This window comes from Schistocerca serialis, chromosome 5 (genome assembly GCF_023864345.2).
Source record: "Schistocerca serialis cubense isolate TAMUIC-IGC-003099 chromosome 5, iqSchSeri2.2, whole genome shotgun sequence".
Lineage (NCBI taxonomy): Eukaryota > Metazoa > Arthropoda > Insecta > Orthoptera > Acrididae > Schistocerca > Schistocerca serialis.
This window is the reverse complement of record NC_064642.1, coordinates 611,931,923-611,959,081: the sequence shown is the minus strand read 5'-3', so window position 1 is coordinate 611,959,081 and position 27,159 is coordinate 611,931,923. Positions and strand designations below refer to the sequence as shown.

The 27,159-nt window shown below is 45.2% G+C and overlaps 1 protein-coding gene across 1 annotated transcript in view; it reads right to left on the bottom strand.

The window, feature by feature from the left end:
- The window catches only part of LOC126481378 (uncharacterized), a 66,018-nt gene that overhangs the window by 15,298 nt on the left and 23,561 nt on the right, over positions 1 to 27,159 (bottom strand). Inside the window, exon 2 of the mRNA XM_050105088.1 lies at positions 1,278 to 1,414. Within this exon, the coding sequence (XP_049961045.1) occupies positions 1,278 to 1,414 (137 nt within the window). The remainder of the gene's footprint in view (positions 1 to 1,277; positions 1,415 to 27,159) is intronic.

The window sequence follows — 27,159 nt, the reverse complement described above, 5'->3', positions numbered from 1 at the left end:
AGGAAGAGAAGGAAAACTTCTAGGTGAGTATGGACTGGGGGAAAGGAATGAGAGGGGAAGTCACCTGGTAGCATTTTGCATGGAGCATAATTTCGTTATAGCTAACATTTGGATTAAGAATCATGAAAGAAAATTTATATGTGGAAGAGACCTGGAGACACTTGAAGGTTTCAGATTGACTACGTAATGGTACAACAGAAATTTTGGAACCAGACTTTTAATTGTAAGACATTTCCAGGGGCAGACGTGAACTCTGGCCACAATTTATTGGTGTCATTCTTATGGTAAGTAGCAATCTATCTTTCCTTATTATGACACACTAGTTATCTTTCTGTATCGTTTCACGTATGTTTCCTCAATAATTTGCTTCAATTTGTAATGAATGGAATATCATAAATGTGTCATCAGTGAGTTACAAAAGCATACATTATAATTAAATCCAACATCATGTTAATGCTGACTACAGTAATTATTTATGTCATCCACTTGGCATTTACCTTTTATCATAACATAAATGAGATGGACTAGCACTAATGAGTCACACTTTGTTATATGTTATACAGGTGGCCACCCCTTCACACAAATATTGGAATAATTTATTACACATTTTCTTTCGAGCAAAAAGCTGTCCTTGCAGTCCACACTGACTTGTAATGATGGCAAAGCAAGCCTTTTGGCTTACCTATAGCAGTCACCAATAAGAGGTGTGGAAGGACACGCCGTGAATTGCACAGGTTGCGGGCACGTCGTGGAATGAAGAACGAGTCTCTCTCTGCTTGCGGCCTTCAAGTGGTAACATGTTCCCTCTCCTCGCTCCATTATCAAAACATTATCCTCCAGGCTGCCCCTGGCTACTTTCCCCAGTGGAGCTCTAAGTACCCTGTACATTGAAATATAGACCCATTTGACAAGTTTTTCTGTTCTCTTTAAAAATCTACCTGGACAGCCAGCTGATAAGTCCTGGCCCTCAACCTCCTGCACAATTTAATCTAATAGTCCAGAAGAAACATAACTTCCAGTCAAAAACCACATTCCTAAACATCACATGGACTGATGGATTCCCAACAACATTATTACAAAGGGAAGTATGATTGTTCTGAATCAAGAACAAGAAGAAAACTCAACTATATGCTCATCTGACAAGAAATTTCTTTGATCAGTTGCAACATGTATATCCCCTAAGAAAATCAAAGGATGAAGTCTACATGTGCAGCAAAACTGATGATTTATATACGATGGGAGTCAAATTACTGCCTTATTCATTATTATTGACATACCTCTTGTAATGAGTGCCTTCATCTTTCCAGTTGCGTTGGTTACTTTTGCTCCGATCTGGAATCCTTCTGTCACACTGTTCTGTTGTTCCATTAAAGCCAAATGAAGTACTTCTGTCCTGTGTCTTGTGAGTGTGCGCCTGTTAAAATAGTTTTTGGCTGCTGTTGTAACTAATAAAACAGTAACAACCATTTACAGTAGCAGCCATAAGTACAAGATCTACAATTTCAGAGGAATATCTTACAGCAAGCAGTATCAACTATGAGAAAAGTTGTATAAATACAAATAAAAATCTCACTAATAATACCTTCCCATTCACAGATGGCATACATTTCATGTTCCAAAAACAGTAGTATCTCTTTGTCCCATGTCAGATTACAGCAATTCAGATATACCCAAAACAATCTGCACTTCAGTTATGATTATTTGCTTTTGAGATTCACTTTGGTATTCTCATACCTTATTTGTTAATTATACAGTGCTAGTCATTAAAGCTGTGGCATGCAAGAACAGCCAAATTGGCATGAAGTATACAAATTGTTTGCTATACAAATGACTGGCATTTCAGTGCAACTGCACAAAGTAGGGAGGAGAAGCTCCATCTAGATTCTGTACATAAGGAAAGATTATTCAGTCTGTTTCTCATTCATAACTCACATTTGAATTTGGTTGTTTGTGAGAAAATAATGTTACATCTTATGCAACAGAGAGAAACTATAATCAGCTGGTGTCAGACTTCGACAGTAAAAGTATCATAAACTCTTAAGACTGCAGGTTATTATTCCCCAATATTGCTGTTCACATTGGTCATTGGAAATATGAGACTGATGCCTTAAGCGGCCATACACAATTTTATGCTGGATCTCAATGGCTACAGGCAACTAATGCCAGCAAGGACACACAAATTGTTAGCTCAACTATGCAGTACCATACAGCTTTTTGATGTACCAAGAGTCATAAAATGGACTTGTCTGCAGCAAGACAAGAATCAACACAGATAATGGAGGTACTTTGGAACACACTGGACGTCAGCATGGCAATGATTGTTACAGCTTCTCTTGACGTTGCAGTAGAAGCATAGTGACAATAGTGCACCCAAGGACAGCAGTGGACGTACAAATGGCATTATGTAATCTTTTCAGATGAGCCCCATTTCTGCATACAACATTACAATGGACATATCCATGTGTGGAGACTGAGGAGAATGAATAAGGTTAGACTCCATTTGCCATCATCACACAGGCCCAGTACATATTGCGATCGTATGCAATGCCACTGGGTACATAACATGAGCACCTCTGGCTCTCTTCCCACACAACATGGAAGTGTGCACTTCTTACTATATTTTGTAAGCAGCACACTGATAGATAATATTTTCATAGACCAAGATAAATTTAATAAATAAAAACTTTTCCTATTAAGAATGGTCTGTCTGATCATGATGCACAGATAGTTACAGTATATAATATAGCTACATACAGTACTGCAAAACAGTCCTCCAAAATATTGCATTCAATTAACGATTTAAGAATTCAAAATTTTAGCAAAAGCTTGCAACAATTAGACTGGGACGAGGCGTACAGGGGACATGATGCTAATTTAAAATTTAGCCTATTTCATGATAACTTTGTGAATATATTTGTAAACAGTTTCCCTAAGAAAACAGTGAAATATAATTGTAAGAAACTACAGGGATAAAAATATCTTGTAAACAGAAAAGGGAAATGTATCTTATAGCTAGGAGGAGTAATGATCCCGAAACAGTAAATCATTATAAAAACTACTGCATTGTATTAAGAAAAGTTATTAAAAAGTCCAAAAGCATGAGGTTAGGTTAGGTTAGAACCTCGCCTACAAGTGAGCATTATGTTAACACATCTGCTAATAAAATTAAAACAATTTTGAATATTGTTAAAAGGGAAACAGGGCAACCAAGAGCACAGCAACATTGTATTTCTATCAGACACAATGAAAAGTTTGTGAACAAGATGTCAGAAGTAGAAAGCATTTTTAAAAATAATTTTTTTAAGTGTTGTAGAGAAAATAGGATCCAGTTACTCATTACAAAATGCAAGGCAATATATGGAAGAGGCAGTACCTATGCAATTTGATAAAACTGAAATTCAACCCACCTCTCCTACTTAAATTAGGAAAATAATAAATTCACTCAAAAGTAAAAGCTCACATGGAATTGATGGCATTTCAAATAGAGTACTAAAAGCTTGTTCCCGACAAATAAGTAAGATTCTCAGCCACATATGTAGTAGCTCAGTGAAACAGGGCATTTTTCCAGATAGACTGAAATATGTTATTGTTAAACCACTGCATAAAAAAGGTGATAGATCTGATGCTAACAACTACTGCCCAATCTCACTTCTGGCACCTGTATCCAAAATTCCTGAAAAAGTAATGTATTCAAGAGTAGTATGGGAAACGGGAATACGGATAATTGTATACACAATAAACTATTCCCATAAATGTCTATACATACATATATTTCAGCACAAAGAAAGATACATGTGTACACTGTACAAGGTACAAAGGCTGACTGGAACATTAACATGGCGGCTCGTCAGAGCAGTTAAAGAGTTCAAAGATCATGCTTTACATGGTTGATGTGGGCCTATCGACACCACACAGCCCCCCCCCCCCCCCCCCCTCCCACAGTAGAGAGTATGGCTTGTAAGGCCTGAGGGGAGGTCATGTGGGCGTCAGTGTCGGACTGAGTAGTGCAAGGCAGCAGGCACACGACTGGAAGCTACATCACAATCAGGGCGGCGAATGAAGGCATTGTGACGGGCTGCAGGTCCACATTGTAATCAGACAGCCAGCGGAGGCAGATGATGCATCAGCTGGCCCGGGAGTAGAGGTGTGGGGAGGGGTGCGGCGTGCGAGGGTGCCTGCTCCTAATACAGATCGAGCCATCCGAGGAGATGAACACACGAACTCTTGATAGATTGCACTCTTGAAGGAGGGAGGCTATGCATTATCTTGACATCTAGTTCCTCATTGAGTGTTCAGTCTGCAGTGTCTGTAAGGAGCATGAGCACACGGTCATCAAAAGCGACAATCGACACGTCGTCGACATGGTTAGGTGGTACATTGCAGTGCAAGTTGAAAGTCGGGGAGCAAGTCTCTTCAGTAGATGAAATATCATCAAAACCTGTGCATGGGGTTGATGACAACGTGCTTGGGAAACCCGCTAACTGCGGTGATGAATCATCAGAAGGAGAAGACCCTACCATGGGATGAGCTAACCCATTATCGGGCTGCGCAATGGAAAATTCGTCCGGATGGTCCAACTGGGACAGCAGAGGGGTGTCGGAGTCCATGAAAGCAGGCTGGAGCCTGTGTAGCAAAACGGTCTGTGGGCAATCTTTAACCATAATGTCGAACGTTGTCTCGCCCCTCCGGAATACTTCAAAGGGGCTGAGGTATGAGGGTTGCAGGGGTTATTTAACGGAATCGTCCCTGAGCATAACATGGGAGCATGTGTTGAGTGTGGTTGCCACGTAAGTGTCCGGCGGGGAATAACTGACAGGCGGGTGTAGCTGTGCATGTCTAAAGTGGGTGTGCATTCTACTAATAAAGTCTGGAGAGGTGGGGAAATGCTCGGGTGCTTGAGGCAGGATAAGTTTCCCAGGTAGAACCAGGTTCTTGCTGAAAATGAATTTGTAGATGGTTCCCTGTAAGTCAGGTTTAAAGGTCAAATGGAGACCAAGTAACACCCAAGGAAGCGCCTCAGACCAGAGGCAGTCATGGCTCCTGAGTGCTGTTTTAAGGGTGTGGTGCCATCATTCCACTAAACCGTTGCTTTGTGAGTGGTAGGCTGTTGTATGAATATTTCTGATACCGCAAAGGTTACATAGAATAGTGAAAAGTGAAGACTCGAACTGTCGACCCTGGTCAGTGGTGATGGTGGACGGGCAACTGAACCTGGCGATCCATGATGAGACGAATCCCTTGGCCACAGTTTCTGCTGTGATGTTGGGTAAAGGAACAGCTTCCACCCTACGAGACGTGGTCGATCGTGGAGAGGATATATATGTGGCCCTCTGATGGAGGCAGAGGGCCGATAAGGTCAATATGTACGGGATGAAAATGTCCTTGCGGAATGTCAAACTTGCCAAGTTGGGGAGAGGTGTGGTGTCCAATTTTGTTGTGTTGGCAGGAAATGCAGCTGCGTGCCCGGGTTTGACAGCCCTGCTTAACATTTTTCCAAACAAAACGCTCTGTGATGAGGCATGTGGTGGTGCGGACACCAGGGTGGGCGGGGTTAAGCAAGGCGTTGAAGGCTTGTCGGCGCAATGTGAAAGGGAGCAACAGCCGCAGAGTGCCGGTAGAAGAGTCGCACTACACTTGGTCCGAAATGCTGGGAACCTTGGCTTTGGTAAACACAAGCAATATCTGAGGATGTGTGAGGAGAGCTTGAGATTCCTCATCAGAGGCCTGGAGAATGGCGAGGTCGGATAAATTGATGATGCATGAGACAGCATTGATCCATGAAAAGAAATCAGCGGGGATGTTTTCCATGCCTTTGATGTAGCGTACATCCGTAGTAAATTGAGAGACCATTTCAAAGCGGTGGACACGCTGAGAGGGTAGGTACTCAGGAGGGTTGCAGAAGGCATCTGCCAGTGATTTGTGGCCAGCAAGGATGAAGAAAGAATGGCCCTCAATGTCAGGGCGAACGTGTTTGACGGCTTCATAGACCGCCAGAAGTTCTCTATCAAAAGCAGAATATTTCTTCTGTGCTGTAGACAGTTTTTTAGAGAAGAAATGAATGGGTGAAACTGTGTCGCCTTTGCGTTGCTGTAATACTGCCCTGACTGCGATGTCGTTGGTGTCTGTAGTGACGAACAACTCGGCAGACGGATTGGGGTGGGCGAGTACAACGTCATGAGCTAATGCTGTCTTCAGAGCCCTGAAGACCTCTAGCACACGCTCAGTCCAACAGACTGACTTAAGTCCCAATGTCTGTTTGCCTGACAGCGAGTCCGTTAGCGGGGCCTGCATGGTGGCAGCAGAAGGTAGATGTCGGCGGTAGTAATTTGTAGTACCCAGGAAATGTCGGAGTTCTTTGCACATAGCTGGGGGTGGCAATGATGTGATAGCCTGCACGCAGGATTTGGGAAGCTGTATTCTGTCTGCAGAGACGGTGTAACCCAAAAATGTCACAGAAGACTGGCGCAATTGGAATTTATCTTTCTTGACCTTAACACCATTGGAGTTCAAGTTCTGGAGGACCTGGGATAAATGATCTTCGTCGTCCTCAGTCAACTTACTGAAAATGAGGATGTCATCCAGGTATGCAAAGCAGAACTCAAACTGTCGTAAGACTGAGTCAATGAAACATTGCCACGTTTGTGCCGCATTCTTTAAGCCGAATGGCATGAAGCTGTATTGTAACAAACCAAGTGATGTGATGATAGCAATCTTTGGAATGTCTTCCACTGCAAAGGAAATCTGGTGATCGGCATGTTTACAGTCAATCACACTGAAGATTGTGGCGCCCGAGAAAATATGGATGAAATCATTTATGTTTCGCACTGGGTAATTGTCCATTACGGTACAAGCGTTTAAGCATCTGTAATCACCACACATTCAAAAAGAATCATCGTGTTTGGTGACGAGGTGAATTGGTGAAGACCAATTGCAGTCCGATGGCTGTAAAATGCCTGCCTCCACAAGTTCGTTAATTTGCTGCCGGGCCACGCGCAACTTAATCGGGTTGAGGTATCTAACCTTGTGCCTAATAAAAGGACTGGCAGTGGTAATTATCTTGTGTGTCGTTCCGTCAGTGACAGAAGAGACTGAGAACTGAACATGAGGCTGAGTAACGTCTTGGCGTAAAGTTTTGGGATGAGTGGGGCACGATGAGGCGTAGCCATTAGCGCAAGTCGGAAAAGGCAGCACGAAAGTTACATGCCTATTACGTGAGCGCAGCATGCACTTGTTTGGAGAGGTCAGCTGCGCATGCAGCATGGAGCAGATCAAGGCGCACAGCGACTGTCTGTTGTTAGCTTTGCTTTGAGTAACCGGCACGGGCAAGAGAGCCGTTGGCATCATGCGGGGAATGGCGATGGCTGCCGAATCACGTGGTTGGTGCGTGAGAGGGGGAATGTTTACCAACACATGGGGTGGCTGATTGTGGGGAGGGCATGTTCGCATCGAGTGTGCGACTGTCATTAGAAGCACTGTTTGAAACACATGGCACTTCATGTAACGGGCATGTGGCAGGTGCAGAGATCACTTAACGCGAATTGTCACATGCAATGAAAGTTTTTGAACTAGCCTGATGAGAGTCCATGCTGGTGTCTGCTGATGAAGGTGAAGGAACTGTGGATTGCAGTTGCAGCAGCGAGGTACGAGCCATGGTGAGCTCATCGAAAGTGTGAGCAATGCGTTGTTTCAACTCATCGTTTTGCCGACAGAGTTGTGCCACTGCATTGTACTCTGACAGGAGATTAGTGACACAGCTCACAATTTTGTCCACGAGGGTGGAACCAAATCACATGCTACAACAGAAACAGAATGACGAGCATAAGTGCCTGAGCACGGTATCTGAGTGTCAGAAGGGTGGTGTAGCACTGAACCTTGGACTATGTTCAGGGAGGGTTTGTAATGGGACAAGAAATCCATACCGAGAATTGGCGCGGCAATGTCGGCTGTGTAGAAAAGTCCATGGGAAACGTAGAGAAGGAGACAGATGCACCATAACTTTAGCAGAGCTGACAGTTTGTAATGTTGATGGGTTGACAATGCGTAGAAGTGACTTCATCGGTGAAAAATCGGGAGGAGCCAATGATGTAGGTATGATGGACACGTCAGCGCCTGTGTCAACTAGGAAAACAAGCTTGACAAAATGTCGGTCACGTATAAATGACCGCTCGGCCGAGAGGAAGAGTGGACGCAGTGCAATATTTGAGGACGCCTGTGAAGTTCCCCGCAGGACTCGGCATCTTTTAGATCCTACAGTCAGCGTTTGGATGCTGGCAAGATAATCTGCATTTCTTGACCTCATCCCTGAAAATCTTGTGGTACCAACAGTACAGATGAGCCGGATGTGGCGGTGGTGGTGATTGTGACAGCAGAGGATGTTTGTCCTCATTGCTCTGTTCCGGAATGTAAACCAGGACGTATGGTGCTTGTGCGATTCTTGAGTGCTCGGAAAGAGGAGAGAGCGAGCAAGTACTGCCCGGTGGTGTAGATGGCATGGAGGTGGAACGAGCCCTGCCTCTGCCCGCAGACGGCCGGTAAACAGGCGGCGTAGTGCCAACCAGCGGTGAGAGGTGAGCTGGTTGTTTTTGTCACATAAGTGCATACAGCTGATCTGCGATGCAAAGGCGAGAACCGATAGACTCGAAACAGTGTAGTAGCAGGAGTATCTGCAGGTCGGTAGGTAACTTGGCAGACCATACCGCCCACAGGGTAATGTCCGGCATTGTTTGATCACTCACAAGTAGCTGAAGGTGGTGCCAGAGTTGTGACGGATTTCAGTCTCCTAGGTGTTCCTCGTACAGGATCTTGATTATTAATTCCTGTGGCAAGCAGGTGAGTCGGTCCAATATTGTCTTCTTGGCGAACTTGTATTTTGGCAGTGGCAGTGGCAAAAGGAGGAGGTCACAAATTAAATCTGAGTGGTCATGGAGGTGCATGACGAGACATAGAAATTTAGAACTGTCGTCGGTCACCTGATGTAACTCGAAAAGGTGCTCCACAAGCGCGAACCATGAAGCGGAGTTGTCCTCATATAAAGGAGGTAGCTTTGGCATACGGTCAGAGGGAGGATGGCACGGGGGGTTGGCTTCAGCGTATCATGGAAGTTCTGCTGTCCTGTGGTAGGATAGTCTGTCCTGTAACCTAGCACTACTGGTGTGGGTGTGTTACTGGCAAACAGTCCCGAGCAACGGCCGGTGGCAATGTTCCTGATGAGTCGCGGAAGCACGACATGGCAGGCATGGTTGGTACTGTGGGAATGAATGGATGAGCAGCGCGTGAGGTAGGCCCGTAAACTGGACCGGAGGTTAAAGGCACAGTACTTAAATTGTCCACCTTGGAAGGGTGGCGTGGCAGGCGCAGACAGTACTGCAGAAGGAGCGAGCAGCTGTATGGTCAGAATCGGGGCCCCCGTAAGTGAGGGGTTGTAGGGGGGTGGTTTGGTACTTGGTGTGGCAACAGTGAGTGTTTTCTGTGCACATCAGAAATGCACCCCATGTGGTAGGACCATAAATCACTGGTGAAACCTGCTGGTGGTCACATTGTCATATTACAACGTTCCTGGATGGCGAAGTGCCATCAGGTGTGCTCGAACCCATGTGGTTGAGAAACTGGGCAACAGATGTGGTGTTTGAGCCCGGCGAATTTGATGTATAAAAATGTCCGTTATTAAATTGTGAGGAAGGCAAAACTGGCAGAGCTTGATAGCAGTTGACCACGTGTGCGTTTTGCATGAATGGAGACGTTGCTCACGGCACTACTGTATCCGATGTTGCGGCGCGTAGAGTATCAAAGCACGTGTGTGAATTTGGGTCCCTTTGAACATTAAATGAGTGATCGATCGTTACACTATTCTGGAAATCGTCCACTTCACCTTTCACATGTTGGCATGCACAGTCCGGCAATACTAAACCTGAGTCCATTGTTTGAGGTAACAGCGTCACACTCGGCCATTGTAGAGATGCAAAGTTTAGGATTAACTTCGTTGGAGATCGCAAATCACTGTACATTGGTGGCGAAACAACCATTGGCAGGGGATTGTAGTGGCCTGGTAGTAGTAGCGAAGCCTCCAAATCCTCGTATAAAAAGTTTGGTGAGGCAGCCATGGCATCGAATGTAAAACCTGTTCAATTCCACACAACTGGCATGGAAGTCGTAGAAACTTCGGGGTCACCAATATGGGAAACAGGAATATGAACAATAAACTGTTCCCATAAATGTCTATACTTACATATATTTCAGCACAAAGAAGGATACACGTGTACACTGTACAAGGTACAAAGGCTGACTGGAACATTAACATGGCGGCTTGTCAGAGCAGTTAGAGTTCAAAAATCATGCTTTACATGGTCGATGTGACCTATCAACGCCACAGTAGCATCACATATTTGTAAAAATTAAGTACTAACAAAATGTCTTTCAGAAAGGCTTTCCAACAGAAAATGCTATATATGCTTTCACTGATCAAATATTAAATGCATTGAATAACCGAACATCACCCATTCGAATATTTTGTGATCTCTCAAAGGCTTTTGATACTGTGAATCATGAAAGTCTTCTAGATAAACTTAAATATTGTGGTATGAGTGGAACTGTGCACAAATGGTTTAATTCATACTTAACTGGAAGAAAGCAGAAGGTTGAAATTAATAGTACAGATAGTCTGCAAAAGCCAGCAGAGTCCTCTAACTGGGGAGATATCACAAATGGTGTCCCACAGGATTCAATCTTGAGTCCCTTATTGTTCTTAATATATGTTAACAACTTGCCACTCTATTTTCATGAAGATGCAAAGCTAGTGCCTTTTTCTGATGATACAACTACAAAATCACACCCAACAAGCAAGAATTAACAGAGGAAATTGCAAATAATGTCTTTCAGAAAATTATTAACTGGTTCTCTGCATACGCACTCTCACTAAATTTTGAGAAAACAGAGTTTATACAATCCTGTAGAGTAAATGGCATAAACCATTGATAAATAGAGACTATGAACAGAAGTCTGTTGCTAAGGTGGGATACTCAAAATTTCTGGGTGATTGCAATGATGAGAAATTGAACTGGAAGAAACACATCGATTATCTGCTGAAACATTTAGGTTCAGCTACTTATACTATTAGGGTTATTGCAAATTTTGGTGATAAACATATCAGTAAATTAGCCTACTATGCCTATTTTCAATCACTGCTTTCATATGGCATCATATTTTGGGGCAATTAGTCATTAAGAGAGAAAGTACTCATTGCACAAAAGTGTGTAATCAGAGTAATAGCTGGAGCCCACCCAAGATCACCTTGCAGACATTTATTTAAGGAACTCAGGATATTCACAGTACCTTCGCAATACATATATTCACTTATGACATTTGTCATTAATAACCCATCCCAATTAAAAAATAACAGCGAAGTGCATGGCTACAACACTTCTGAATGACAACTCCTTCTACTCAATAGATGAATTTTTAGATGTGAAGTAGTAACTGTAAAAAAATCAATTAATTAATTATTTTGTGTAAAGAAAACTTATGTTAAAGTGACATGTTCCACATCATTACAAAATGTCATATTCATGATCTATGGAACAAGGATTAATGTATGTATGTATGTATTACTGCATGTATTGCACTTTGCACACTCGCATCCAACCAGTCGAAGGCCTACCCATCTGTCTCCTGTGTTTCACATACATCCGGCACTCATGCCTTCTAATCAATCATTGTGGACATTCCTGTACTGGTCCTGCTACCTTCTGAACACACTCACAGCACACTGCACTTTCACTCAGTTCCAGGCATATCCACTGCGCCCACCTTCTGGAGCTCACGTTACAAGCTTGCTTGAGCCCCTCACCTCCCTGGACCACCTCACATCATCTCACCAGCACAAGCTGCTGGTAAAGCCTGGTTCCCATCAGCCGCCAACATCTAATGTTTTCCTGGCACCATCATCATCGAGGTCCTGCCAGGATCTCAGTGAGCCTGCAAAGTGTCACTCCCCACAGCCCAGTCTTTTCTTTGTCATGCTTTTGAGCTTGTTCCTGCAAGGAATGCAGTGTTGGCTGGGCACTTATATCTCATGTCTCATATCCTTGCAATGTTTTCAGAATGAGGACTCAGCATGACACAGACTGCCATCTGCTTTTCTTCATCTGGTGATGACCTCTCCAGCCACCTCTGAGTTCTGATCAACCTTGTGATATGTGGGATTTCTCACTGCATGTGGTTACCCCCATTGTCCTCTGAGACATATTTCCCCTTCCTGCGGCTGTCCCCCCGCATTGTCTGGCATATCTCACTGACCCATTGGCATCGTCACATTCTGCGTGGCTGTCATTGGTCAAGCATCGCCTCCTATCAGCTGCACACACATGTGGTGCTGCTGCCCGCTCCTCAGCCGTCCCCCGCCAGAGACACATTGCACGCCTCACCTTCAGGACATGTTTCTCACCTCTAGTCTCTCAGGCCTCAAGATGGCTTCACCATCTCTGCTTTAAGGGAGGAGGGTTGTGGTATCAATATGTGGCACCCCTGGAAACTCAGCTATACCATAATAGAATCAGACTACTGGCAATCATCTCTCCACAACTTGACCACCAACAATAAACTCTGGATCAGTGGAAGACACTCTATTCACTAACAGTAAACATAAAGAGAATTACAGAAAGTTCTGCACAATCTCAAGGTGCCAGTGTTAACCCAGACAGCGCCACCACACAGAACTATTTTCAGACACTGGTGATGTGCCAAGTCACTTCACTGTCACCTTGCGCTGTCACTGCTTGCCACTGACAACAGCCTCATTGGATTCTACTTCTCTGTATGCTCCACAAACCACTATGCTATTGCTGTGTGCAGTTGCCGCTCACTGCTTGCTGTACATTCTTCAAGTCACATGAAGCGTTTGTAGACACTGTGAGAAACTTCCTATCCCTGTGATCGAATGTAAGCTCTGTGAGAACTTCCTGTTGTTGGTATGTACATTGAACCGTCAAGCAATGTCTCTTATTTTCTTGTCATCAAGCAGTGGCTCTCATTTTCCTATGTAGATAGATTTTCATTTTATCTGTTGGTCATGTTCAGTGTTCAGTGACAATAAAGCCATTTTTCTATGTCTACCTGGGAGCATGTTTATTCTGTGTGCACCATACCACCAGACACTAATCCTCTTTTAGCCCTATTTGAAGCATGATAGTATTTTAAATTTTCCTAGAAAAGTTCCTATTCAGTTCAAATGTGTGTGAATTGCTATGGGACCAAACTGCAGAGGTCATCGGTCCCTAGACTTACACACTACTAAAACTAACTTACTCTAACTTACGCTAAGAACAACACACACACCCAAGCCCGAGGGAGGACTCGAACCTCCGTCGGGTGCGGCCATGCAATCCGTGTGACATGGCGCCTCTAACCGCGCAGCTCCTATTCAGTAAATGTATAAAAAGAGCTCTTTACACTTCTGGTATATTTGCTTCTACTGATGTTTTAGCCAAAACTACTTAGGTCTATTATCTTAAATGTATGATTGTTTCTCACAAATTCACCTCTTTGTGCAATACTTCTGTGATAGCAAATGTTGATTTACAATCCTTTACATTTCTCTTCAATGCTTCTGTTTTTAAATGACATTCAGAAAGGCATAGTAGAGTCCTTCTTTCTTTCTTTATTACTTGCTATTTTGTTTAAGAGGACAAGAATATTAATTACTTCATTTTTCAATTGTATAATAATTCAGTGGATCACCATATTTTCTTTCCCTCTTGATTTTGCAAGTTTAGGTACTTTATGTTGTCTCAATAATGTCTTTGTTAAAGAACAGATTAACATAGAGAGATGACCCTACATCACCAACAACATTCAATAACAGGGATTGTGCCATTTGTGAATGTAGTCTTGCAGGCACACACACATGCATACATGCACGCACCTGGCCACACATACACACATGTGCATGTGCACTCACTCACTCGCACGCACACACACACACACACACACACACACACACACACACACACACACACACACACCTAACTTCTTCATTCTTGTTCTTTATACGTCATCAAGAAGAACAACTATCAAGAATGCAGATTCCATGAACAAACTGAAGCAGCTTTTACAATCTGCTGTATAGCATGTGTAAACAATGTATGATCACAAATCTATAACCTATCTGCTCTCCTCCTATTATGATCCTGACCTCTAAATAGCACCAAAAAAGTCAATTTCAGTCTTAGAAATTTACTACTTAATTGCTTGAAAGTATGTCTCAACCACCTCCACTTCATTTTAATTAAACCAATAATGATATATTCCAGTCCAGTCTGTTTTCTAATTTAAACTTCTGATCTGTAGTTCCCCGTTGCTCACTGGGCAACAGTCCAATTTTGAACAAACCTTCCATTAAAAGTTCATGTATCAATGCCATATGCTGTAATTGGAAATACAAACTGATAGTGAGTTTTCCTTTTTAGACACACCAGATGCTGGCTTTTGTTGTTGAGCTAGTCATTCTCAGTTGCCATAAACACAAAAATTCATCAGTTCATTTTTGTTAATTATTATTTATTTCTTTATTTCATTTCATGTTCCGTAGATCCTGGTAGTGAGTGAATCGCAAGGATATGGAACATGTCAGATTCTACATAGTTCAAATATAACTTGTATAAATACAATAAAACGATAAAATTAAATAAACATCAACTAAACAACAGCACAATCAATTAACAGAAAATTGTGTTTCACATGTTAAGGATGAGTACTATATTTGTGATATGGAACGTGTCAAATTGTACACAGTTGAAGTATATCTTACATAAATGCAATAAAAGATACAATGTAAATAAGATATCAGTTAAACAACAGCACATTCAGTTAACAGGACTTTTTTTTCAAATGTTAAGGATGTGTAATATATACAGGAGTCGAGACAAACTAAATATTCCAAAGGAAATACAGGAATACTAATAAATAATTGTCATATGCCTATGATAGTGAGGTGGATGCTCGGGTCAGTTACACCAAACAACACCTTATAATCAGGAGTTCATTTATTCACCTCTTTACAAAAGCAAGGCTTAGAAAGAACTGGAAGGCAGAACTACATAAAGGTAATGTTTAGCTTAGTTTAAAGACAATACACCCCCCCGTCCCCCCCACGATACAGAGTACTCTTGAGAGGCTGAGGGGGGGTGAGGTGGGGGGGGGGGGGAGGAGTGACAATGGCGTTGGCAGGGGTGGTCCACAGGAGCCGGACCATGGTCAGCTCGACAGTGTAGTCGAGGAGCTGTGTGGGTAGATGTCGTGAAGGAAGGTACGGCCACCGAACCTGGAAGTCATTGAAGTGCACCAGGCGTCGTGCGGCGACAGGTAGGCTGGGAGTTTGCGGGAGGAATGGAGCAACGATGATGATGATGATGTCTCCGGTGTGGGTGGCGACCACCCGAAGCATGTCCAGGTAGACGTTGCGTGTGAGGGGAACACATTTCATCAGGTGGCAGGGAATGGCAGAGGTTGTGTCATGAGCACTGGATGAAGGGAAACACATGACGAACAGTGTGTCATCGCATAGTATAGAGAAGTCGTGGATTATGTCTGGGGGGACAGGCACAAACACCTCGAGCGAGGACACGTTCAAGATGGGGGGGGGGGGGGGGGGGGGAAACCTCGACAGGGCGACGCAGGCGATGGGGGAGAGGCCGAAGGGATCGGAGAAGAGCCTGGCGGGGAGGGCGTGATCGTAGGTAAGCTTAACGTGGGGAGCATGTGATCACTCAATGGAGTGCGTGGGACAAGAGTAGAGGGCGAGGTTGGAGAAGAGCTCGATGATTGAAGCTGGAAGTCACTCGACTGAGTGTGTAAGTCCGACGTGGAGGGAGTGGTCGGAGCGTCATGAGCCATGACAGTGAGGGGCATGGTCGTGGCCTGAGGGGGGGGGGGGTAGAAGCGGGCTCGACATGAGCAACCTTAAGTCTGTTGAGAGAGACTGTAACAGCTGAATCTTTTATCTGGATGTCATAGGTGTTGGCTGAGCGCTGGAGAACTCGGTACGGGCTGGTATATGGAGGTTGTAGGGGAGCACGGACAGTGTCATCTCGGAGCATGACACACTCGCAATTATTCAGAGATTTTGGGATATGAACCTTAGGGCGGGAATGGCTGGTGGGTGGAGGGATGTGGAGGTTGATGAAGTGGCGTCTGATGCGGTCTGCGAAGGAAGGTAAGTCAGTCTGAGGGAGAGAAGCGGAAGGGCTCACAAGTTCACCAGCGAGAACAATGTTCTGGCCGTATACAAACTCGGCTATTGTGCCTTTGAGGTCTTCCTTATAGATCGCGCGAATGCCGAGTAGCACAAGGGGAAGGGGCTCCATCCATAGAGAGTCGTAGCGTCTGAAGAGCCGCCTTGAAAGTGTTGTGCCGGCGCTCAACTAGCCCATTACTTTGCGGGTGATATACTGTGGTATGGATGCGCCGGATGCTGCAAATGTTACAAATCTCGTTGAACAGGGCCGACTCAAATTGTGTGCCCTGGTCAGTTGTGATGATAGCTGGACATCCGAAACGCGATACCCATGACTCAACCAAAGCTCGATATTGGGGAGGGGGACTGCCTCGGCCCAGCGAGTTGTTCGGTCGATAGAGAGAACATAACGAAAGCCATTAGAGGGGGGGGAGGGCCGACAATGTCAATATGAATATGCTGGAAATGCCCAGGAGGGATTGAAAAGGCAACGGGGGGGGGGGGGGGGGGTGAAGTGTGCTTATGTTCTTTGCAGCGTTGGCACGTGACGCAGGAGCATGCCCATTGCTGGCAGTCCTTGTTGACATTTCTCTACACAAAGCGCTCCACTACGAGGTGGGCGGACGCTTTAACACTGGGGTGGGCTAAATTATGCAGTGTGTTGAAGACAGCTCGACGGAGCGTGGTTGGGATGAGGGGGCATAACGTGCCTGTACTGTCATCGCAGCAGATCTCATCAGAAATGCCAGGGAAGGCGGTGCGGACGAAGTGTAGTGAAGAGGTAGAGTCTGAAATCAGGTTTTGTGTGTCCTCTTCAATGAGTTGGAGGTTAGGCAGTTCAGCGAGGTCTAACAGTGAATGAACGGCGTCGACTCGTGAAAGGAAATCAGCAACTATATTGTCAGCACCCTTTATCCTTTATGTGTCTGACATCGGTGGTGAACTGAGATGTGAAGTCCATGTATCTGAAGCAGCGAGGAGGCCGGTCAGCTGGCGGGTTTGAAATGGCAGCAGCCAGGGGTTTGTGGTCTGTTAAAACATAGAAAGGGCGTCCCTCAACGTCAGTCTTAAAATGCTTGATCGCTTTGTAGACTGCGAGCAACTCCCTGTCAAATGCAGAATATTTCCGTTGTGCACTGGTGAGCTTGCACGAGAAGAACTGCAGAGGCGAGGTTTGGCTGTCGACTGTCTGGCTAAGGACAGCGCCGATGGCAGTATCGTTCGTGTCTGTGTTGATGAAAAGCTGCGCATTGGGATGAGGATGCGCGATGGTGCAGGTCTTGGCAAGAAGATTTTTGAGGGCAGTCATAGCAGGGGTCCATGGAACGGGCCGCGAGATCCAGAAGTCTTGGTGCCTGCCAAGGCGTCCGTCAGTGGAGCCTGAATCTCCACAACCCGATGTAGATAATGGCGGTAATGATTAACCATCCCCAGAAAGCGCCGGAGCCCTTTGAATGACGAAGCTCTGGGTAGGTTTAGTATTGTTTGTACTTTCTCAGGAGGTGGTGAAATGCCGTCGGCAGAGACCCAAAAACCAAGAAAAGTGACTGCAGGTTGGTGTAGCTACAATTTGTCCTGGTTGATCTCGATGCCTGCTGCCATGAGAGTATTCATAACAGTTAGCACATGACAAATGTTGTCCTCGACGGAGGAGCTGAACACAAGAATGTCATCAAGATATGCAAACCAGAATTTTAGTTCGAATAGCACCTCGTTAATGAAGCGTTGCCATGTCTGGGTTGCATTTTTCAGACCGAAGCGCATGAATCGAAACTGAAATAACCCGATTGGTGTGGTGATTGCTGTCTTCTCGATGTCTTCAGGAGCCATGGGGACCTGGTGGTAGGCCCGTTTGCAATCAATGACAGAGAATGTGGTCGCACCTGCGAGGGAACTGGTAAAGTAGGCAATGTTGGGTATGGGGTAGGTGTCCATAATTGTTCGTTCATTTAGTCAACAGTAGTCTCCGCACATGCGCCAGGACCCGTCTTCCTTGGGTGTCATATGAATGGGCGTAGACCAGCTGCTGGCAGAGGGTTCGATGACGCTGGAGCTTAGAGGTTCAGAAATCTGCTTTTTAAGGTTGGAGAGGCGCTTGGGACAAAGTTGACGTGGTTTAGTGGAGATCATGAGGCGAAGCTTGTGAACCGTGCCGTTGGTGCCGACAGAAATGTTGCCGGTGGCACGGGAGACGGTTTGTTTACAATATGTGGCAGGCAGGGCAGGCAAGGCGAGTTTGTGGTGTTCAGAGCCACTCGGCAGATCCGATGGGAGCTGAGGCAGCGAAGTATCCCAGGAGTCAACTTGACAAGATGGCCACCGGCCTGAAGCAGTGGCACCGTAGTCGGGTGAGCTCGGTAGAGCTCGTGAAACGTTAGTGAGTCCATTTTCGGAGGGCACAGCCTGTGGCAGCACGGTCACGGGCGAAGCGCTAGGCACGAGTGCACTGTTTGTGTTGTCAGTGGCGGTCGCACGGCGGCACGCAGGAGCCGAAGTTGCTTAGTTTGAGGTGCTGTCCGCGAGGGGAGGGGTGGGAACTGTCAGTTCAGGAACATGTGATGCTCGTCGCGTATGCGCACTCGTGAGTTTCAAATGCTGCCGTGTTAGGGGATGTGGGCCTGCGGAACAGTCAGTACACATTATGGTAGACTTGATAGCACAGTTGCAAGGTGCAGCGGGAGGTAAGCACACGGAGGCTTTATTACTGCGACCACAAGCAGATATGGCACACTTACTGACCTTGTTTTGTCCTTGCCGCAGTGTCTGTAATTCCTTTGCTGTGTTGGAGAGCTGGAGCTGAGTTTGGTGGAGCCGGAGGGAGAGCTCGAAGTTTTCCTTGCATAGGCGAGCGACGTTTTCAAGCTCGACACGGCACTTGTGCGTTTTTTCTTGTAATATCATCGACAGAGACAAGCATGTACGGATGAGATGAGCCCGGACCGACGTGTCACGGGGGGGTTTGCTTGACAGAGCACAGGGGAAGTGAGCTTTGGACAGATGATGAAACACGGTGTTTCGCACTAGGTCCGGTCAAAGTTTGTGGTGTCGCAAGAAGTCAATGCCTAGTATAGGTTCCTCAATATTGCACACTAAAAAAGTCTATTCGAGTTTGCAGTTTGCGGAGAGAGAGACGACGTGGGAGGTTGAACCCGAGCTTTGTAGTTTAGTTGAATTCACAGCTTGCAGTGAAGTATGATGAGGGCGGATGTTCAACGACACTAAGGACGTAGGTAGCAGCGAATTATCAGCGCCTGTGTCCACTAGGAAAAAGTATCCTGCCGAAATGTCTTTAATATAAAGTAGTCCATAATTATCCGATTGTCCCTGGACAGAATGGAGCACTGGGAGGTGCCTGTCATGTTGTGCGCAGGAGGCGGCACCCGGACCTACCTGCGATTCGCATTTGGGAAGCAGCAGGGTGGTCTGCAGTTCCATGCCGCCTCACCAAACCGTGTGTGGGTAGTGCGATTGCATTTCCTGCAGAAAGTTCGTTGCCAGAGGCGGTGGTTGAGGTTCGGTGGCCGCAGCCGGTTCGGTTGCAGGAGGGGGTCTGACTGAGGGCAGAGCAGTTGACGTCCCAGCTGTTTGTTTACTGCGTCCCGGAGCAAGCAGAACACTCGGTACAGTGCAGCCCCGGCCGCATCCGGCCATGGGACGAGGAGCTTGAGCCTTGCCAGGTAGGCAGTGGCTGGTGAAATAGAGCAGTGATGCATCATGTAGTTTGTCAGCAATTGTCATTCGTTGCTTGACGGGTTCGGGAGACCTCTGAGCCAGAGCAAAGTGGATCTGACCAGACGGCAAGGAGAGCTGTGTCAGAGAGTAGATTGTCGCTGACCAGGGCCCATAGCCGTCTCCAGAGTTGTGAAGGTTTGTCGTTGCCTAGTTGCTCGACATGGAGCACTTGCTGTATTGCTGTCTCAGTTGAGCACACAAGCCGACGTAGAACTGTCTTTTTGGCTAGAGTGTACCGGGTAGCTGAGTCTGGGGTGTCGACCAGGTCAGCAATCAAGTCCTCCTGGTCGTGTGGTTGTGCAGGTGGGTGATAAGGCACAGAAATCTGGCGGATTCGTCGAGTTTGAAATGGTCAAACACTTCGTCCACAATGTTGAACCACGTTGTTGCCCTGTCAGGATTGAATGGCAGCAACGTCGGTAAACGTTGTAGAACGTTCGGAAGAACATGTTGAGTTGAATTCGCCGGGGCACTGCCTGAAACGAGCTGCTGTTGTTGCAGTATTCCAGGAGAGTGTGTCTCCAGGGTATGTGGTGACAACGGCTGGGCGGGTGGCAGCGTGAAGGTGATGTGTTGTGGTTGAGCGCGATCCGTCATGACACGGAATGCCAATGCAGGTGAGACACCGTAATGTGTCAATTGCGGTTGCGGAAGTTCAACACGTTGTGGGTGTGTTCGGATTGATGTGTCGTGGAAGACCGACATGGATGAGGCACCGAGATACGCTGAGAACGGTAGCGGAAGCTCGACTGGAGATGGCACGGGGGCGACAGGTAAGAAAAAGTTCAAAGTTTGACAACGCGTGCCAGTCCATGGAAAACTCAACATACGATCAGAGTCGGAGCCACCTGTGTTGCAGGGAGGCTGCAGAGGTGCGGGCTGTCCAGAAGCACAGTGAGGAAAATGATGTCGAACATCGGGCGGAATGTGTGAATGTTCCCTGTTCATAATCACTTTACTCTAAACAGTGTGTGGATAAGGTGAATGTCGTGGCAGACAACACTGAGGCGTAGCAGTAGGACACAGATGGAGGTCAGGCACAGATAACAAGCTATTGTTCCTGTTGCAGACCGAGGTATTGAAGCAGGGAGGCATGTGCTGATGCTGAACCAAGGCAGGCACAGGCGTGGTCGGATGCTGAGGCGGTTGACCAGTGAACAAAGCAGCTCCGGCCATGTGGCAGGAATCCGCATGGTACTGTACGGTTTACGGCATGGCAAACTGTTGTCCTGGTGGTGGTAGGTCATAGAACAAAGCATTTGCAGAAATCGGCATTGATCGTGCACTGCACGGAGATCCGTAAGAGGTAACTGCACCATCGATGAGGGAGGGCACATGTGGTGGGAACAAAGGCGTCTGATAGCTGGAGTCATGCACACTCCCAACCTCACTTATTGTTGCAGGCATGAAAACATCCAGCGAAATCGGCATAAATCATCAAGTGAGAGGCATCGTGTTGCAGTCCTGGCGGGTGTACACCGCCCGCAACACGGTGCATGTCGATCACAAAATCCGGGGTTAGGCGTTGGGCCGAAGCCATTGTTCGAATGTTGTGCTGATGTAATACACGTGAAAATAACCAATGCGGAGGCCGCGGACACAGTAAAATGGCAAAAACGGAAGATGTTACAACTCGGGGTCACCAGGGAGGTGGATGCTCGGGTCAGTTACACCAAACAACACCTTATAATCAGGAGTTCATTTATTCATCTCTTTACACAAGTAAGGCTTACAAAGAACTGGATGGCAGAACTACACAAAGATAATGTTTAGCTTAGTTCAAAGACAATACTCAGATCGATACTGGTGTCGACCTCATCGACGCCACAATAGTACTCAAAATAAATCTTTCAATTTGTAATTGACTTTCAGACCAACTTCCAAACTTGCCTTCCTTCATTAGTTAATAAGTTTTATCTGCAATAGAGGAAAACAGTATGTCACAAGTAAATAACAGTGGTGCAAGTATTTTCCATTAGCACCCATTCTTCATTTTTTACCCTGTCTGGAGATCTAATGAGAATAGATTTTGTGATAAGATATTGTCTTGCCTGACTAATCTTTTAATTTTTAATTTATCACTATTCTGATGAAGCTTAATAGAACCAGTAGCACTGATGAATATATTATTCAGGATATTAACAGACTGATTTATTGTTTCTCAAGACTATTAGTACAGATTTTGTTGAAACTGGGGCAAAGGCATCCTCAAACTCTGTAAATTCTAGGAGAAATGGTAATTCATACTAACCACTCTGTCTTGTACATGGTCCATTATACTACATTCACTCCTGCAGTAAACTTTTTCTTTTGTGTGATTGAAATCTTTTTTGCCAACTGTTCCACACATGATGCTGACATTGAAACTACCATTAGTATACAACATGTGCCAATACAATAAAAGCAAAATGACTTTGCCAAACTAAAAATGATTCACCTTGCCCTTTTAAATTTAACTGTATTGTCTGCATGCAATTCTTTATTTCCTCATCTACTTAACAGTGATACCAAGCAATATATTTTTATTTTTGAAATATAATATCTTTTATATACCACTCATAGAAGTTTATTCTTGCTCTCTTTTACACCTACATGTATGTAAACACTAGCAAGTGTGTGAGCACTCACACAGATGCGCGTGCTCTCTCTCTCTCTCTCTCTCTCTCTCTCTCTCTCTCTCTCTCTCTCTCTCACACACACACACACACACACACGTGCGCGCACGCACACACACACATATGCACACACATGTACCTGCATGTGCGCATGCCCAAGAGCGCGCGTGCACACATACACACACACACACACACACACACACATCCTCTCTCTCTCTCTCTCTCTTTCTATCTGTATCTCATGACTGTAAATGGAGACGAATAATTAGTGATTTGCATTAGACTGACTGAAGTCTCACAACCCATTTTATTTAAGTAGCAGCTGCAATTTAATTTCAACTAAATATGGTGCACACGGTGATGAACATTTGTAATATGAAACATGACAACTACTGAAGGACAATGGTGCAAAGTGCAACTAGGAAGAACAATAATGTCACATAGATGAAGGTGTAAGCAGATGAATGATGAACACTAACTTCACTTAACGAAGGTTTATTCAGCACTTGCACATACGAGAGCACGGAGCGAACTGCCTCTGGCCAGAACACATACGGTATATATACAGCTACAGAACATTCTAGTACAATGATTCTAGCCCTTTGTGGATAATTCTAGAATGTACTGGAACCATAGACAGAAATTAAAACGTTTCAGTTCAGGTGCATTTTGGACTCACAACCCTCCGTGCAACAAGCAGTATCATAACCACAACACTAAAGCGACTCCACTACTTGGCTTCTTCTGCAACACTGCTCCCTCCTTAAGAGAACAGTGTCTCGGTGTTATGTTCTCCTACTCCGGAAGCGAGTCATTGGTCATGCATACTCCGACTCCCGATGACTGATGTTCACCCTGGCGGTGATCTTCTTAGAACTTCCCTTGTTGCTGCGTTCTTTGTTATCTTTCTGCTTGTTGCCTGTTGCTGGAGCTTCAAATTTACCCTGGGTTGCAGGATCCTTATAGGGCTTCATTTGAAGGATGTGGACCGTATCGCTGATCTTCCGAAGTCTTGTGTCGGGGTCGAAATCTTCAACTTCATAAGTAACATCAGACAACTGTTTTACAACCTTATAAGGTCCAAAGTAGCGCATGAGGAGCTTCTCAGAGAGACCAACCTTCCGAACAGGAGTGAAGATCCAGACGAGGTCACCAGGCTGGTAGACAACAGGGCAGTGGGTCGCGTCATACCTTGGGCGATCGTTTTCTTGAGCCTGCAGCATGTGGAGTTGAGCTAACTGCTGAGCTTCCTCAGCTCTGGTTCACACCTGGCAGATGTAGTCGTCGTCCATGTCATCAGGATGTAACGGAAACACAGCGTCCATCGTCATCATCGTCTCATGCCCGTGCACCAGGAAAAATGGTGTAAATCCTGTGGTGTCTTGTTTGGCAGTGTTGTAGGCAAACGTCACGAAAGGTAGCACCTCATCCCAGTTGCTCTGCTCAACATTGACGAACATTGACAGCATGTCGGCCAAGATCTTATTAAGGTGTTCAGTGAGTCCGTTGGTTTGTGAATGGTAGGCAGTTATCATTTGATGAGTAATGTTGCACCGATGGTTTATCTCTGTCACAAGATTTGATTGATAAACTTTCCCTCAGTCTGTAATAAATGACCTTGGGGCACTGTGTTTTAATACAATGTCTTCTCTGATGAATTTGGCTACCTCAAATCCTTCAGCTGTTTTCACAGCTTTTGTAATGGCATAGCACATCAGATAATTAGTGCAAACAATAATCCATCTATTGCCATTAGTAGATGTTGGAAATCATCCGAGGAGGTCAATCCCAACAAGGTGGAAAGGCGTTTTGTATGGTGGAATTGGTATGAGTTGCCCAGGTGGTTTCTGAGGAACTGCCTTTCTCCTCTGACACTCTCAACAGTGAGACACATAGTGATGGACATCCTAAATAAACCTGGCCAGAAAAATCTCTTGTGGATCCTATGATATGTCTTAATAAATCCTAAATGTTCAGCCTCAGGTGTGTCATGGAATTTCTGTAGAACATCTAAGCGCATGCGTTTAGGAATCACTGGTAGCCACCTCTTGCCAAACTGATCAAAGTTTTTCTTGCAGAGTAATCCATTAACTACCTTAAATTGTCCTTTCACATCCTCTGACTGATTTAAGGCAAGCATAATTTGAGATATCTTGGTGTCCTTCTTCTGCTCAGCAGAGAGATCCTGGAGTGCAGTGAGACAGTCACTATCTTCATCAAAGCCTTGATGGTTTTGCACAGGGTTTCTTGAGAGGTAATCAGTGTCTTGGTGCTTTCTTCCACTTTTGTATACTATGATAATGTCATACTCTTGAAGACATAGTGCCCACCTGGTGAGACGTCCTGTCAGATCCTTAAGACCTTTCAACCAACAAAGTGAATGATGTTCTGTAACAACTGTGAATGACCTTCCATAGAGATACTGTCAAAATTTCCACATGGCCCAGATCACAGCAAGACATTCTCTTTCTGTAGTTGAGTAGTTTCTCTTGGCTTTTGTAAGCGTCCGAGAAGCATAGGCTATAACCTTCTCTTTTCCATCTGAAATCTGCACCAGAACAGCACTGATCCCATACCCACTGGCATCTGTGTGTAGTTCTGTAGGGTCAGTCATCAGAGCTTTTCGCAGAACATTGAAAGAATGTTGTTGAGCACCACCCCAGATAAATTTAGCATCGGCTTTTAACAACTCTTGGAGTGGCTTGACTTTGATACACAAGCCTTTGATAAAACGACGGTACTAAGAACACAATCACATCTCTAATACTTTCAGGAATAGGAAATTCTGTTATAGCTCTCACCTTTTCTGGGTCTGGTCACACACCTTCATTTGACACAAGGTGCCCAAGTCTTTTGATTTCTTTTGCTCCAAAGATACACTTCCTTATATTAAGTTTCAGTCTGGCTTGTTGCAGACACTTGTGTGTTCATCAAATGTCTCTGAGAACACTATAATGTCATCTAAATAACAAAGACACATCGTCCACTTCAGGTGACTTAGAAGATTATCCATCATGCATTCAAAATTTGCTGGTGCATTACACAAACCAAACAGTGTTACCTTAAACTCATACAGGCCCTCAGGGGTGATGAATGCAGTTTTCTCACAATCAACCTCATCTACTTCGATTTGCCAGTATCCTGAGTACATCTCCATGGTTGAGAAAATCTTAGCCCCCTCCAGACAATCTAGTGTATTGTCAATTCGTGGAAGAGGGTAAATGTCCTTTTTAATTGTCTTACTAAGCTTCCTGTAATCAACACAAAAGTGCCAACTGCCATCCTTCTTCCTGACGAGAACCACTGGTGACGACCATGGGCTCTGTGAAGACTGAATGATGTCATTCTTCATCATTTTCTCTACCTCGTCATAAATTATTCGACGTTCCATTGCTGACACATGGTATGCTCTCTGGCTTATTGGTTGATGGTCTCCAGTGCTAATCTGGTGCTTCACTGTCGATTTGTCTAATTTGCTCTTCACCTGTGGATTGAACCATTCAAAGAACTCTTGAAGAATGGCAAGTAGCTTCTTCTGTTGTTCCTCAGTGAGATCTGGTGATAGTCAAGCTAGATCTTGTCTCATAGTGGTAGTGCTAATTTCACCCACAAACTCGGCATGGGAGGTTTCTATGATGCTCAGCTGTTCTGCACTTAACGGTTCAGCATTTGCTATGTACTTGATCTTGGAAGGATATGCGGTTCTCGGTGACAGTTAACTATCCACAATTCACCGAATCCAATCTTAAATGACACAACAGAGGCTGGGATGACAAAGTTATTCTCCAGTGGTACGTTTTCTTACATTCCATGGGTTGATGCATGGCATGACACATAACAGCTACCTTTCTAATGCTGACTGTAGGAATGATCACTTCATCCACCACACAGTTTCCACACACTCGGATGCGCATCTTCCTGCCCACAGCATCTTATCTTGTCTAGCATACTCTTTTAGCGACCACAATCTATAATTGCTTGAGAAGCTTTCAAAAAGTCCCATCCGAGAACAACATCATGACTACATTCTTGTAAGACGATGAATTCTAAGGGCCACTTATACCCACACGAATGACACATCGTCCTGCAGGTTTTACATATTTCTGATTGGGCACCTTCAGCAGAGATGTTTTGTTGTTGATGAATATGGTTTTCTGCAACTGGCAATGGTACTTCTCCGAAATGACTGAATATGGTGATCCAGAGTCCACAAGAGCTTGGGCTGGTCAGCCATCCATGAGGATATCGACATAGTTTCCTACCATTTTTGTAGTGATTGACAGCGGAGGATTCTTCTCTTTGGTGGCCTCACCTCCAAGGAAGTTTGCACCCTTTAGTTTTCTAGGTTGCAATGGCTAGGTGATCAGCTGGAGCTTCTAAATGGCAATGGAGACCTTGATCGGCGTGTTGGGGAGCGTCCTCTCCAGCAGCTAGCTTGTGGCGGTGGTGACCTATGTCGTCTTGCACCCACATCTTCATGTTCATCTTCGTCGTCCCAGAGTTGGCATCGCCTAAGAACAGTCTGCTGTATTGTGGCGCGGGCATCATCAAATATCCACCACCTTTCTCAACAATAGCACACCACAT